The 14,592-nt window shown below is 37.9% G+C and overlaps 2 protein-coding genes and 1 non-coding gene across 3 annotated transcripts; 2 read left to right on the top strand and 1 right to left on the bottom strand.

Moving 5' to 3' along the window:
* The first annotated feature begins 1,983 nt into the window (after nt 1-1,983).
* LOC108462482 (callose synthase 12-like) lies at nt 1,984-8,539 on the top strand. The gene is made up of 2 exons (XM_017762424.2): nt 1,984-7,536; nt 7,886-8,539. The coding sequence occupies exon 1, from the start codon at nt 2,251-2,253 to the stop codon at nt 7,528-7,530; it is 5,280 nt and encodes a 1,759-aa protein (XP_017617913.1). The 5' UTR covers nt 1,984-2,250; the 3' UTR covers nt 7,531-7,536; nt 7,886-8,539.
* On the top strand, nt 5,180-5,260 carry LOC128287264 (small nucleolar RNA J33). The gene has a single exon (XR_008277959.1). It is a non-coding gene; the product is annotated as a small nucleolar RNA J33 (small nucleolar RNA).
* Nucleotides 8,540-8,637: 98 nt separating the features above from the next.
* LOC108461321 (mannan endo-1,4-beta-mannosidase 2) lies at nt 8,638-11,973 on the bottom strand. Its single transcript, XM_017761131.2, is given in 7 exon segments — nt 8,638-9,150; nt 9,532-9,556; nt 9,559-9,742; nt 9,910-10,032; nt 10,570-10,773; nt 10,849-11,230; nt 11,316-11,973. Coding segments are annotated over 7 exon segments (1,359 nt in total). The 5' UTR covers nt 11,351-11,973; the 3' UTR covers nt 8,638-8,744.
* Between the last annotated feature and the right edge of the window lie 2,619 nt (nt 11,974-14,592).

The following is a 14,592-nucleotide window of genomic DNA, read 5'->3' as shown; positions in this document are numbered from 1 at the left end:
AAATTTCCATGAAAGTGATCATTTTCCACCATACCAAATGTTAACTAAGAGTAAAAGTAGAATTATTTGTATGTGAAATAAATGAAAAAAGGAATGAGTTTATATAAAGGGCTTTGGGGTAGTTTAGTAATTTTAAATTCGAATTTGGAATCCCGAAGTGGTGAAACCACCGCTAGAAAAGGTTTAATCATGTTTTCCACTTTTACAACCCTTGTTAAATCCAACATTGGACGTGGAAACAATGAAAAATTTTTCAAAGAATTGACAAGTGTCTGCTACTAGTTGAACCTATTGTTTGATGTGGCAAGTTCAATGTTTATTCTTTTTTGTTTTTAAAAATTAAGTTGGAAGCCATGTGAAAAAGATTACAACATGTGGCTTCCAACCAATTTTTTTTTAAAATAAATAGTGTGAGATGTGTCAAACATATTATGAATTCTACATTTGACATGATGAGATCACTATTACCAAGATAAAAATTTTCCTTTTCAATTATTAAGGAAGATGGTGAGAATTGAAATAATTTCATGGGTAATTACACATCAAAATCCAATTACATTATGACTTTCCAAACACTCATACATGATTTAACTCTACGAAGTTTTTAATATATAAGTTTAAGTTATAAAATTTATATTGTAAGTGTTGGTACAGTTTACAGCAATAAGGAAGACAAGGAGGGCACCATGGTAGTGTTAAGGAGGTCGGTTCACCTTGAAAGGTGGAGAGTCGAAAGAGACAAATGATAGGCAAAAAGTTGAGGAAAATATTGAAGAGGATAAGTGTTCAAAGCTTGCTAATGAGGCCAAAAGATCCCCTTCTCATCGTTAAGGAGAGTATTTATAAAAGAGTTCCTATTATTTGCTAGTGTGATGTGATAAGTTGTTGCAAAAAGGTTGCCATTAAAGAATGCATGCAAGACGTGCATAGAGGCCCTATTCTATTATGAGAGTAAAAGGTTATTATGTTCAGGTGCGGCGTAATGGTCTTTAGAGGCGTATTTACACTTGAAGAGTGTTTACACCTAAAAAGTAAGTCTTTGTAAGGATATTCTCCAAGTAGGTGGATTATCTTAAGAGTGGATTATCTTTAAGAACGGGTGACTTAGGTTTTCCAAAAGAAAATGGATGGTCAAAATCTTCTACCAAGACCGTGAGTCAAACGGAAAGTGGGGATCCATAAAAGCTAGTATAAATAATAAAATAGTTGGGATATTTTCACTTCATAATTTAATGATAGTGCATTAAAACTAAGTTCACAAATATCTATATCAATAACGATAAAAGTAATAATATTGTATTACTATGTTGGAGAAAAGATTGTATGAAACAGGGGCGTCATGTTATCCTGTATCCCTTTTTAATTATTTAATGATAATTCAACAATTTCTCCATGTCATTAATACATAATTTTGGTGATTTTTTTAACCAGAACTATGAACCCTAAACCCTAAACTTGAATTTTAAACCATAAACCTAAACTCAAAACACGGACTAAATCCTCAATCCTAAATCAAAATGTCAAATTCAAGGTTTAGGATTCAAAGTTTTGAATTTTTGGTTTAGATTTAGGGTTCAAGGTTCGAGTTTGGGTTCGAATTCACAGTTCAAGGTTCAAGTTCGAGTTCACAATTCAAGGTTCAATGTTTAGGGTAAAAATTTTCTAAAATTATGTATCAATGACATAAAAAAATTATTGAAATATCATTATATTATTGAAAAAAATATTTTTTGAGTTTAAGATTCGAGATTCAAGTTTGGGTTTGAATTTACAATTCTTAGGTTCGAATTCACAATTTAAGGTTCAGAGTAAATTTTTTTTTTTAAATTATAGATGAATGCCATGAAAAAAATATTAAAATATTATTAAATAAAAAAAAATATATAATAGACGTGAAGCTACTCTTTCATACAACCTTTTCTCTATTATGTTAATGGTAATATATTTTAATATTCAGATATTGGCTTGGTATAAAGAGACGTGGGGGCATGGGCTAATGGGTTCCCTGCATTTTAAAAGCGAACATCAAGGTGGAGTCAGTCAAAATGCAAGTGCCAAGCCAAGGACTTAGGAGTAGGACCCGAGAGCGCTGAGCTCAGAAGATGACACGCATTCAATAACAATACTACCTGCCCAGGCCTTTTCAAAATTTTTAAAAGAAAAAAAACCTTCCTAATTTTATCAGTTTTCCGGTTTCCATAAAAGGAAAGCAAACTGCAAACATAAACCCGCCATCTCCCAACAAATGCAATGCGTCCCGCCACTCAGTCGGGCTCAGCTCCACCTGAAGATGAACCTTACAACATAATCCCCCTCCACAACCTCCTCTTCAACCACCCTTCCCTCCGTTTCCCCGAAGTACGTGCCGCTATTGCTGCTCTACGCACCGTCGGAAATCTAAGAATGCCACCTCAGGCTCAACTGCCAACTATGGACCTCCTAGACTGGCTGGCTCTCTTCTTTGGTTTCCAACGCGACAACGTCAAGAACCAGAGGGAACATCTGATCCTCCACCTCGCCAATGCGCAGATGCGCCTCTCCCCTCCTCCCGACAACATTGACGTCCTCGACGTTGGCGTCCTCCGTACTTTCCTCCGAAAACTCCTCAAAAACTACACTAACTGGTGCTCTTATTTGGGCAAGAAATCCAACATATGGTTCAGCCGCAGCTCTCACTCTGATCACCGCCATGACTTACTTTACGTCGGCCTTTATTTGCTGATCTGGGGTGAATCTGCGAATCTCCGTTTTATGCCTGAATGCATTTGCTATATCTTCCATAACATGGCCATGGAATTAAACAGGATTCTCGAAGATTATATCGACCAGAACACCGGTCAGCCTGCTATGCCTTCGACATTGGGAGAAAACGGGTTTTTGAACTGTGTTGTGAAGCCGATATACGAGACAGTAAAGATGGAAGTTGAGTGTAGCAAGAACGGAACGGCACCGCATCATGCTTGGAGGAATTATGATGATTTGAATGAGTACTTTTGGGGTCGGAGATGTTTTCATAAACTCAAGTGGCCGATTGACGCGGGGTGTAAATTTTTTGTTACTTCCAGTAAGAGAAAACGTGTTGGGAAAACTGGGTTCGTGGAGCGAAGGTCGTTTTTCAATATTTACAGGAGTTTTGATAGGCTTTGGGTGATGCTATTTTTGTTTCTTCAGGCGGCGATTCTTGTGGCTTGGGAAGGGGAGGAGTATCCGTGGCAGGCATTGAAAGTTAGGGATGTTCAGGTTAGGATTTTGACAGTGTTTGTTACCTGGAGTGGGTTGAGGTTTCTGCAGGCTTTATTAGATGCAGGGATGCAGTGTCGCCGTGTTTCTTTTGCAAAACTGGGGCTTGGCCTTAGGATGCTGTTAAAGGTGGTGGTAGCTTTGGCCTGGATCATGCTTTTCGCAGTTCTTTATAGAAGGATCTGGGTGCAGAGAAACAAAGATAAAACGTGGAGCGAGGAGGCTAATAGGCGGGTGTTCCTTTGTCTACAAGTTGCATTTGTTTTTGTGTTACCGGAGGTACTAGCGTTGGCTTTGTTTGTGCTTCCTTGGATTAGGAACTTTATCGAGGAGTCGAATTGGATAATATGTTATCTCATGACTTGGTGGTTTCAGAGTAAGAGTTTTGTTGGTCGGGGACTGAGGGAAGGGCTCTTTGATAATGTTAGGTATACTCTGTTCTGGGCGGTGCTGTTAGCTACAAAATTTGCCTTTAGTTACTTCTTGCAGATTGAACCCATGATTAAACCGACCAAACAATTAATGGACCTTATGGAGGAGGAATATGACTGGGATGAGCCATATCGTGGCCGTAACAAATTGGCTGTGGGGTTGTTGTGGTTGCCTGTAGTGTTTATTTACTTGATGGATATCCAGATATGGTATTCAATTTATTCCTCCTTTGTGGGAGCAGGAGTGGGGTTATTCCAGCACTTAGGTGAGATTAGAAACATCCAGCAGTTGAGTTTGAGGTTTCAGTTCTTCGCCAGTGCAATTCAGTTCAATCTGATGCCTGAAGAGCAGTTACTGACTGCCAGAGGATCGTTTAAGGCCAAGATTAAAGATGCTATTCACCGGTTGAAGCTGAGATATGGGTTCGGGAAACCTTATAAGAAGCTTGAATCAAACCAGGTTGGGGCTCACAAGTTTGCCTTGATATGGAATGAGATAATTACCACTTTCAGGGAAGAAGATATTATCTCTGATCTAGAAGTTGAGCTGCTAGAGTTGCCCCATAATGCTTGGAATGTCAGGGTTATCTGCTGGCCATGTTTTTTGCTATGCAATGAGCTGTTGCTTGCTCTCAGCGAGTCAAAAGAGTTGGTCGATGCTCCTGATAAGTTGCTTTGGAGTAAAATATGCAAGAATGAATACAGGCGTTGTGCTGTGATCGAAGCTTATGACAGTGTCAAGCACATGATGTTTGAAATCCTCAATGTCCAGTCTGAGGAGCATTCCATCCTCTCTGCTATGTTTCAAGAAATTGATCATTCTATTGAGATCGAGAAGTTCATCAAGACATTTAAAATGACTGTGCTACCACAGATTCATATGAAGCTGATAAAAATTGTTCAGATATTGACTAAGCCCAAGAAGGATGTGAACCGGGTGGTCAATACCTTGCAGGCCCTTTATGAGATTGTTGTCCGTGATTTTATCAGAGACAAGAGGACAGTTGAACAGCTGAGGGAGGATGGATTAGCACCTCGTGATCCTGCCGTGATGGCAGGACTGCTATTTGGGAATGCTGTTAAGTTGCCAGACCCCAGCAACGAGAAGTTCTATCGGCAGGCTAGGCGATTGCTTACAATTCTTACCTCCAGGGATTCTGTTCAGAATATTCCAGCTAATATTGAGGCTAGACGTAGAATTGCATTCTTTAGCAATTCGCTTTTTATGAAAATGCCTCATGCTCCCCAAGTAGAGAAGATGATGGCCTTTAGTGTCCTCACCCCTTACTACAATGAAGAGGTGCTCTATAACAAAGAACAGCTCGTAACTGAAAACGAAGATGGGATTTCCATCCTATATTATTTGCAGACCATATATGATGATGAATGGAAAAATTTCATGGAAAGAATGCGGCGAGAGGGAATGGTAAAGGATGAGGAGATATGGACAACCAAGATGAGAGATCTAAGGCTTTGGGCATCTTACAGAGGACAGACACTTTCGCGCACTGTCAGAGGAATGATGTATTATTTTAGAGCTCTTAAGTTACTGGCTTTCCTTGATTCTGCATCAGAGATGGATATTAAAGAAGGGGTACGGGAGCTTGGTTCTATGGGGAGAGATGTTGGTTTGGATAGTTTAAATCCTGAGAGGTCACCTTCTCCCAGCAGTTTAAGCAGGGCAAGTACAGGTTTCTTATTCAAAGGCCATGAGCAGGTAACCTCTTCGATGAAATACACGTATGTGATTGCCTGCCAGATTTATGGGGCTCAGAAGGCCAAGAAGGATCCACGTGCTGAGGAAATCCTATATCTGATGAAACACAATGAAGCCCTTCGAGTTGCCTATGTTGATGAAGTTTCCACAGGGAGGGATGAGAAAGAGTATTACTCTGTTCTTGTGAAATACGATCAGCAATTACAGAAGGAGGTGGAGATTTATCGTGTCAAATTGCCTGGTCCATTGAGGCTTGGAGAGGGCAAACCGGAGAATCAAAACCATGCCCTTATCTTCACCCGTGGTGATGCTGTTCAAACTATTGATATGAACCAAGACAGCTATTTTGAGGAGGCACTGAAAATACGCAATCTCTTGGAGGAATATGGGCGATACTATGGGATACGAAAGCCAACAATCTTGGGTGTCAGGGAACATATTTTTACCGGATCTGTTTCATCACTTGCTTGGTTTATGTCAGCTCAAGAAACAAGTTTTGTCACTTTGGGACAGCGTGTCTTGGCAAATCCTCTGAAAATTCGAATGCATTATGGCCATCCAGATATCTTTGACAGGTTTTGGTTTTTGACTCGTGGTGGGATCAGTAAAGCTTCCAGAGTAATTAATATTAGTGAGGACATTTTTGCTGGCTTTAATTGTACTTTGCGAGGTGGCAATGTCACACATCATGAATACATCCAGGTCGGCAAAGGAAGGGATGTTGGGTTGAATCAAATATCTATGTTTGAAGCCAAGGTTGCTAGTGGGAATGGTGAGCAAGTTCTCAGTAGAGATGTCTATCGGCTAGGTCATAGACTGGACTTCTTCCGGATGTTATCATTCTTTTATACTACAGTAGGCTTTTTCTTCAATACGATGATGGTCGTTCTTACTGTATATGTTTTTCTGTGGAGCCGACTTTATCTAGCTCTTAGCGGTGTTGAGAAGGCTGCCCTGGCTAACAGCAACAATAATAAAGCTCTTGGTGCCATCTTGAATCAACAATTTATCATCCAACTTGGACTTTTTACTGCCCTTCCAATGATAGTGGAGAATTCCCTTGAACATGGATTCCTTCAAGCTATCTGGGATTTCTTGACAATGCAGCTTCAACTTTCATCCGTTTTCTACACATTTTCCATGGGAACCCGCACTCATTTCTTTGGCCGGACTGTCCTTCATGGTGGTGCCAAGTACCGGGCAACTGGCCGCGGTTTTGTTGTGCAGCACAAGAGTTTTTCAGAAAATTACAGGTTGTATGCTCGCAGCCATTTTATAAAGGCTATTGAGCTTGGTCTAATACTTACAGTTTATGCATCTTACAGTCCTTTAGCTAAGGACACACTTGTTTACATAGCTATGACTATCTCCAGTTGGTTTCTGGTCATATCATGGATTATGGCACCCTTTGTATTCAATCCTTCTGGTTTTGATTGGTTAAAGACTGTTTATGACTTTGATGAATTTATGAACTGGATATGGTACGATGGTAGTCTGTTTGCAAAGGCTGAACAGAGCTGGGAGAGATGGTGGTATGAGGAGCAGGAACATCTAAGGACAACTAGCCCCTGGGGAAAGCGAGTAGAGATACTTTTAGACCTTCGATTCTTCTTTTTCCAGTATGGGATTGTACACCATCTAGGTATTGCTGCTAATAGTACTAGTTTTGTTGTATACTTACTGTCTTGGATATACATTTTTGTGGCATTTGGAATTTTTCTGCTTATCTCATATGCTCGGGACAAATATGCAGCTAAGGAACACATATATTTTCGGCTTGTTCAGTTCCTTGTAACCATTGTTGGAATCCTTGTTATTGTTGTGCTGCTTCAGTTTACGGCATTTAAATTTTCTGACGTTTTCACCAGTTTATTGGCTTTTATTCCCACTGGCTGGGGACTTCTATCTATTGCGCAAGTACTTCGGCCCTTAGTGCAGTCGACCAGGCTTTGGGATTCAGTGGTTTATGTGGCTCGGCTATATGATATACTGTTTGGCGTTATTGTTATGGCCCCAGTGGCATTTTTGTCTTGGATGCCTGGATGTCAGTCAATGCAGACAAGAATCTTATTTAATGAAGCATTTAGCAGGGGTTTAAGGATCTTCCAGATTGTTACCGGGAAAAAATCCGGGGACATATAATTTGTGGTAATTTATCAGCACTTACTAGTCTGGTTCATGGTTTGCTTTTGCCCTGACATATTTTAATTATTCTGGTACCTGGTTATTTACTTCCTTTCTATTAACTGTTTTTAGAACTCTGAATTCTAGTGAACTGTCTAATTTGTTAACTTTCACTGTTATTATGTATATTAGCCATGGCTTTTGCTCTTGTATTCTCCTCAAGTTGGTTCTAATTATAGGACTTGGAAGTTTTGATAGCCAACCTATTTTGGTCTTCTTGGTTCATATTCATGTTCACCCTCTTAGTTTCATACTTTGATTTATTGGAATTAGTTGGGTTATGTTTTGAATTTGACTGATTATAACGGTGCAGGTAATGTTTTATTGGAGATGAGGGGTTTCCAGAGTTTTAGGTGTTTCGTTCTTGTGGCGAGTAGTAAAGTTTTTGCAGCCTTTTTGCTATTAAAATTCTACTGTATGATTCCTGGCCATGCATTGCCTTTGTAGAAGGAATCTTAAGAGTCTGAAATGAAATAGTGTGGCTTTGCATAATAATGCAATTGTCTTTCAAGTTTACCAGGCCATGGGGCTATTGGGGGATGGTTGACGAGTTAAAAAGTAAGTTTTGGAAGAAATTGTGATGGATGCTTGTTGAAGTTGCTATTTCCACTGGATATCCTTTATAAACAAATGAGCCTGCAGCGATTTATTTGAATTGCTTGTGAATGGTTTTTAGATGGAATTTTGAAGACTCAGTGATGCTACGATTGCCGAATTTGCCGTGTTCAGCATGAAATCTTTATGTTCAAGTTGATTGGCAACATTTCTGTTTTGAAATGTGGTCGCCATTAGTTCCATTTTGAACTAGAGTTGCTTCTTAATTGCCAGCTTCTAGTTCTTCAGTTTTGAAAGGGAGTATAGCTTTAGTGGTTGTGTTGATTGTAAGGTGGTAGAAATTGTTTGTTATTCTTTTATCAGAACAAAAAATGCAGCTATTTGTTTATTCATATCATGTTTCATTTAAGTACTTCTTGATCTGTCTTAACGAGACATTGAAATAATTGCATCATCTACTTGACAAACAAAGCATTCAGCATGAATTTTGAACCCTAGCAATTCCTAGAATTCTTCCTAAAACTATACCGTTGGTTGGAAAATGTAATTTCAAGTATGGTGATGAGAAAGAAAAAACAATAAAAATAAAAAATGGTTATACAAGTGAGGTTTCTCACCTAGTATCTCTAGGAACACAGTTGTTTCAAGTTACCAGTTTGTTGATTAAGTCCTTGAATTCTGGCCAATCTGCAGGACTGTTGTATTGTGAGTTTGTGAATAGATGGGGTTTCCCACGGCACAAGCCCGAAATCATCGTTGTACTCTTCCATTCCTTCAACAAGGAATTGCCAGACTAAAGCACCCACCCCAGACCCTTTCTTCTTAGCAGATTTATAGTTGAGGTCTAAAATAGTCCTATAAAACTGCTCTCTCTGGGATGCCTGGACGTCTTTGTTCTGATTTGACAAGCCGTATTCTGTGAACATAACAGGCTTCTTCAGTTCTTTGTCACAATCTTCAATGTGCGACCGCACCCACTTGGAAACATACCTTTGTTTTTCTTAAAATCCTAGATCATGAAACCTGCCAAACAAGATTAGATTAACCATGGAGATGCTTATTGAAGAAATAAGAGAAAAACTAGACCTCAGGCAATTCAAACAAATATCAGTAAACAGTTTTTTTTTATCAAACTATGGATAATAGCCAATTTGTAAAATGAAAAATTTCAAGCAAAGTTCATTTGTAAAAGGCAGGAATGAAACTAGCTTCACAACTTGATAGACTTGATAGCTCATACATAGCCATCAAGGTTTATCATTATCCATGCTTTAGCACCCTATATGATAATAATCCAGGCTTCATTCTGTAATCTGGTACCACAGATTTATATAATAGATTCTTCTTTTGCATGCATACTGAAACCTTTTCGATTTTTGTAAATAGTTAGTGAATGGTGCTTACCAATGGTCAGGATATATATGACAAAGGTAAAATCGACATTTGTAATGTTGGAGTTGCGGACAAAATCAGATCCAAGGGTTGATGCCCACTCCCCTGGATTCAGAGCTGACTTCTTGGGGCTTTTAGGACCATAGAATCCTTCCAGACCAATGGTCAATAGATGATTTTTGTCTATTGATTTTATAAAACCTGTCATCTCTTCTATCCATTCCTGCAATTGTCATAAAAAGCTTTTATAGGCCTCTGTTCTTCCAAAGAAGAAGATAAAATTATGTAGTAAAGAAAATGAAGTTGTGTTTCAGTTTCAAGGAAGTCCCTAGAGTTGAGCTTTGCCCTCTCTTTTTTTGTTACTTGATAGTGTAAGATGTCATAACTTACTTGAAGAGTATCCCCAGAAGGATCAGACATGCAACGGGGTTCGTTTATTAACTCCCAAGCAAAGATGGTTGGATCGTTCCGATATTCAATTCCAGTGATGGTGTTCTTCCTTGTTAGGACAGTCTGGGGAAATGAAATAGATCAAGTAAGAAAGCATTGCAGCTTAGAAGAAACTATATTTTCCTCTCAAATTTCATAGCATACCATTAGTTGCCCTATTTCTCAACCTTATTCCCGAAGAACCATATCTCTGCTTGTTGAGGGTTGGTCAGCTCTTTTGGGATTAGTCTTCGAAGTGTCATCTGTCACACAGTTGGTCGGACCTCAACAACCAAAAGTATTGTCCCTGGAAGGGTTTTGTCTCCTGTGCTCTGCCATTCTCCCAACATGTGACCTATATGCCATAGGTCAGGGGGCCAAACACTCTACCAAGGATGAGGCGCTCATGTCGCCTCTTGGTGGGTGACCTGGCTCTGTGAACCAGTCCCTTGGGGTAGCCGTTCATGGCACATTGGCTCTCGACAAAGCACAGGAGACAAGAGCCTCTTCAGGAGACAAAACTCTCCTTGAGAGACAATAACTTCAGTTGTTGGGGGACCGGGTCGGCTACCTACTGGACAATACTTTGAAGACTTCTCCGAAGGAACGGACCCTCAACACTGCTATATACTTACATAGGTAGAAACAAGACCCAGGGATGACCATGTTTACAACAAGGAGACTTTTTTCTGAAAATTATACAGATACTCCGCCATATATACTCCCATCTATTTTCTTTCCACCATATGCTTGCAAGTTATTTACTAAGCTAAGAAGCAACCTAATCCCATGTCGACTTGCTTCCCCTATGACATAATCCAAGGCCTGCCATAATTGCCAAAATGTAAAGTTGCTGATCATCATGGATTGAAAGAAAAAAGCGTAGATGATTAAAAATACCTGGAAAACTCTCTCATCAAACTGGCCAGGGGAAATCTGGAGAGCATCATACCCTCCATCATTTAAGGCCCAAGTTCTACAAACAGTGAGACCCATCTTTGCACCAGCTTGCAGCATTGCACTCACCCTACGCCTGCTATTTTCATCCATTGAATGAGCCATTAACCAGTATGAATTCCATCCATTTACATATAACGGTTTACCATCCAAAATGAAGCGACTCCCATTCCTTTCCACAAAACTTAAACTTAGTCCCTTAGGGAGACTACTAAGCTTCAAGTCGCCAAAAGACATGTAAATAAAAGCCACACATGAAGCAAATCCAAGAATTGGGTACAATACCCCATTTCCACCCATCGTCTTTCTATATAATGTAAGCAACCTGAATGCAGAAATTGCTTATTTAGGTACCCTTTTGGCTCTAACTCTAATTAAAACAAAGTTCAAAAGTTGAGAGAGTACGGTACCTTAGAATCAAATGAGAGTGCAGATCCCTCTTCATAACAAGTTGAGTGAAAGAAAGACAGATGGATTTGAAAGTTGCAAGTCTTTCAGTATAGGAAGTGATAATTTTATAGCAGAAAACGATGCAAGGAATTACAAGCAAGGCTGAGAAGAGAAAAAAAAACTGAACAAGAATAAGGCAAAGAAAGAAGATCAATGAGAGAGAGAGGAGGTGGAGGAGGAAGAGTGTGGGTATTAGGTTCCTTGGTAGGTGGTTAAAATCAGATGAGATGGAGACGTATGCAACTGTACTGTCCACCTGATTTCCACACCTAAACTACTTAACTGAAGCAAGTCTCTCCATGGGCCCTGTCTCTTGACCTTCTTGTCTGCCTCCATACCAAATTAGCTGCCTGTAAACAAAACAAAATAATAATATCATCATTATGATATAATGTGATCTGATACCGACAGTCCAAGGCAGTCTCGGCTTTCGGGAAACTTATTGTAAAGGGTTTACCAAATGAAGAGCGGTTGTGATTGCCCAATGACTAAATAAATCAAGTTTAGTAGGTTAACATAATGACAGAAATAATAAATAATTTCACACTCCATCATGTCATGTGCGGTGCCGGTGCAATGAGAACTTGGATTCTCTAGTCTCCACTACACTGTGGTCTCTTGGCCTTTTCTTTTTTCTTTTCTTTTTGAATTTATTTGTTTGCTTCCATTAGGCACGCCCATTTTAATATGATAGAAAATTCTTACTAAGAACGCATCCACGTGCATTACTTTAATAACTTTTTATTATTTTTATGAATATAAATATGGTTATATATCTACTTTTAAGCTTTCTAGTTAGAATAGGCAATCACCATAAAGAAACTGGTTATACATAGCCCCCTCATTTCTTCTTAACATAGCTCGAACATAAATTTCGGAGGATTTACACAATCTATATGTATTAGAAGAACTTATGATAATATTTATCATTTCTTCACATCCAATAGATTCTGACTGATTTCATCCAAGTCACCAATAATGTCCTAAGTTAACACACGTTGCTTTATTATCATTGTACCCAAAGGAAAAGAACTCAAGTGGCTGGAAACCATGCCCAGTCTCCATTCTTCAATAAATAACTTTATATCTAACCCTAACTCTGTTAGGGCTTCACCCCATTCACTCTTCCAAATCCTTAAGTCTAATTCGCACCCTCGCGATGTGAAGCGCCAACATAGGCCACCCAAATATTTGTACTCTAACAATTAATGTTGTACATGGGAACAAGTAAAAAGTCATATCTTTACCCTTTAAAAGAGTATAGTCACGTGGAGTGAAAAGGTTGAATCGTTCTTTATTATTCAAATTGAAGTGTACTTGAGGAGCAAGGCTTAGATAACATGATAGAGGCTTGTCATCGGTCTTACTTGTTGGGGGGATTTTTTTACTAAAATAAGATAAAAAAAATTAAAAAAATATATTAAAATAATACAACAAAAAAATTATGTACCAAAATGGTACATCTAGGGTAGTGCCGCCTATGGCAGTGGTGTGACCACCTTACCTTTGACATCATTCTGTCATTTTCTGCTAAAAAAAATTATGTCTAAAAAAAATACAAAAATTTGAAAAAAAAAAGGAATGGAGGGGGTGCCAGAAGCGGCACTGGTTGTGCCTCTGGCAGAGACGGCACTTAACCAATATAAGAGCTGAAGCAGCAACTCTGGAAGCAAGAAGTAGCAGCAAGGAGAAGAAGAGAAAAAGAAAGAAAAGGAGAAGAGAAGAAAAAGAAGGAGAAGGAAAAAAAAAGAAAAGAAAATGTATAATTTTTGTAAAATAATGGATTTTATATTGTTATTGTGTTTTTGTTGTTATTATTATTGTTGATTATTATTGTTTTTGTTGTTAGTTATTATTGTTAGTTATTATTATTGTTGTTAGTAAAAACCTTATTATTATTGTTAGTAAAAACCCTTATTATTATTGTTAGTTATTATTATTGTTAGTAAAAACTATTATTAGGATTGTTGGTTGTTATTGTTAGTAAAAATCCTAATTATTTTAGTTATTATTATTGTTGATTTATATTAATTTTGTAAAAAACCCTAAAAAGCCTATTTATGTTATGTAAAGAATGTTTTATTTTTTATATAATTTATTTGTTATATGTGTTTTAGGTTGATTAGATAATATTTATGAAATTTATTTGGCATGTTATAGATATTGCTAGAAATGACAGTATATTTGGTATTGCCTGATGAGATAATAACTTCAGCACAAAGGGAGAAAGTTGATAATATGATGAGAGAAGTGCAAGATTACAGAATCAAACCAAAAGAAGACATTGTTCAACACGTTATCACAGTAAATAAAAAGATACAAGAAGTGTTGTGGAAGGGTCATGAAATGATTAGAAAGAATAAAGTGCAATACTTAACCCTTAGAGGGACATTAATAGAACGGGGCTATCAAATCATTTTAGACCAACTTTGGAAGAAATTGGTACCACGAACCTATTGGAATCTAATTATATGCTTCGTAAAGTTTATAATCTCTTATGGAGCAAGGAAAATAGCGAGACAAAGTATAGATTCACGAAAGTTGACTGAGAAGCAAAATGTGATTAGCATACCATGGATGGATAAATTAGATGTTAAGAAATTACCAAGAGAATTTCTAATTTCAATACCCGTTTTAAAGATTGAAAAGGAAGAAGATCCTGAGGAATTACCAAATTGGATTGTAGAAGATGAATATGAAGAGAATCAAGAATATTTAAACTGGATTGTACAATATTTCTCAGAGGAAGATATAAGGTAAGAGATGGAAGAAAACGTAGAACTGAATTTAAATGGCTAAATATAAAGATAAATGTTGTTCATGTACAAAATGAGAACTGAAAAAGTATGAGCTTATGAATGAAAAAAATTGCATATTGATTAATTAAAATTTTTATTTAAGTAATTTATTTGCTGTTCGAAATTGTTTTAAAAAATTTTGTTTATTTTTTAACAGATTAAGCATTGAAGATGGATAATCAGTTTTTCGTATGCGTTTATTTCGATGGAATCATCTTGACAACAATCGTTGGATGCATATTTGAATGTCGGCAACAAATAGCAATGAGATTTAATAGAAATGTCTTGTTGGATGATATGAAGGGAATGATTAACGCAAAAATTGTTAGACGTTGTGGGAGAAGGATCTCGAAACTTTTCTACAAGTTTCCAGTTTCGACAGATCCCATCAAATTCACCGAAATGAAACTTGTAGACAACGAAGACGTGGAGACAATGA

Source organism: Gossypium arboreum, chromosome 13, assembly GCF_025698485.1.
Source record: "Gossypium arboreum isolate Shixiya-1 chromosome 13, ASM2569848v2, whole genome shotgun sequence".
Lineage (NCBI taxonomy): Eukaryota > Viridiplantae > Streptophyta > Magnoliopsida > Malvales > Malvaceae > Gossypium > Gossypium arboreum.
The sequence above is the reverse complement of the archived record's forward strand: the minus strand, read 5'-3'. Positions and strand labels throughout refer to the sequence as shown.

Bases quoted from the DNA above. Each gene is read 5' to 3' on its own strand.
- LOC108462482 (XM_017762424.2), top strand. From the start codon at position 2,251: ATGCGTCCCGCCACTCAGTCGGGCTCAGCTCCACCTGAAGATGAACCT.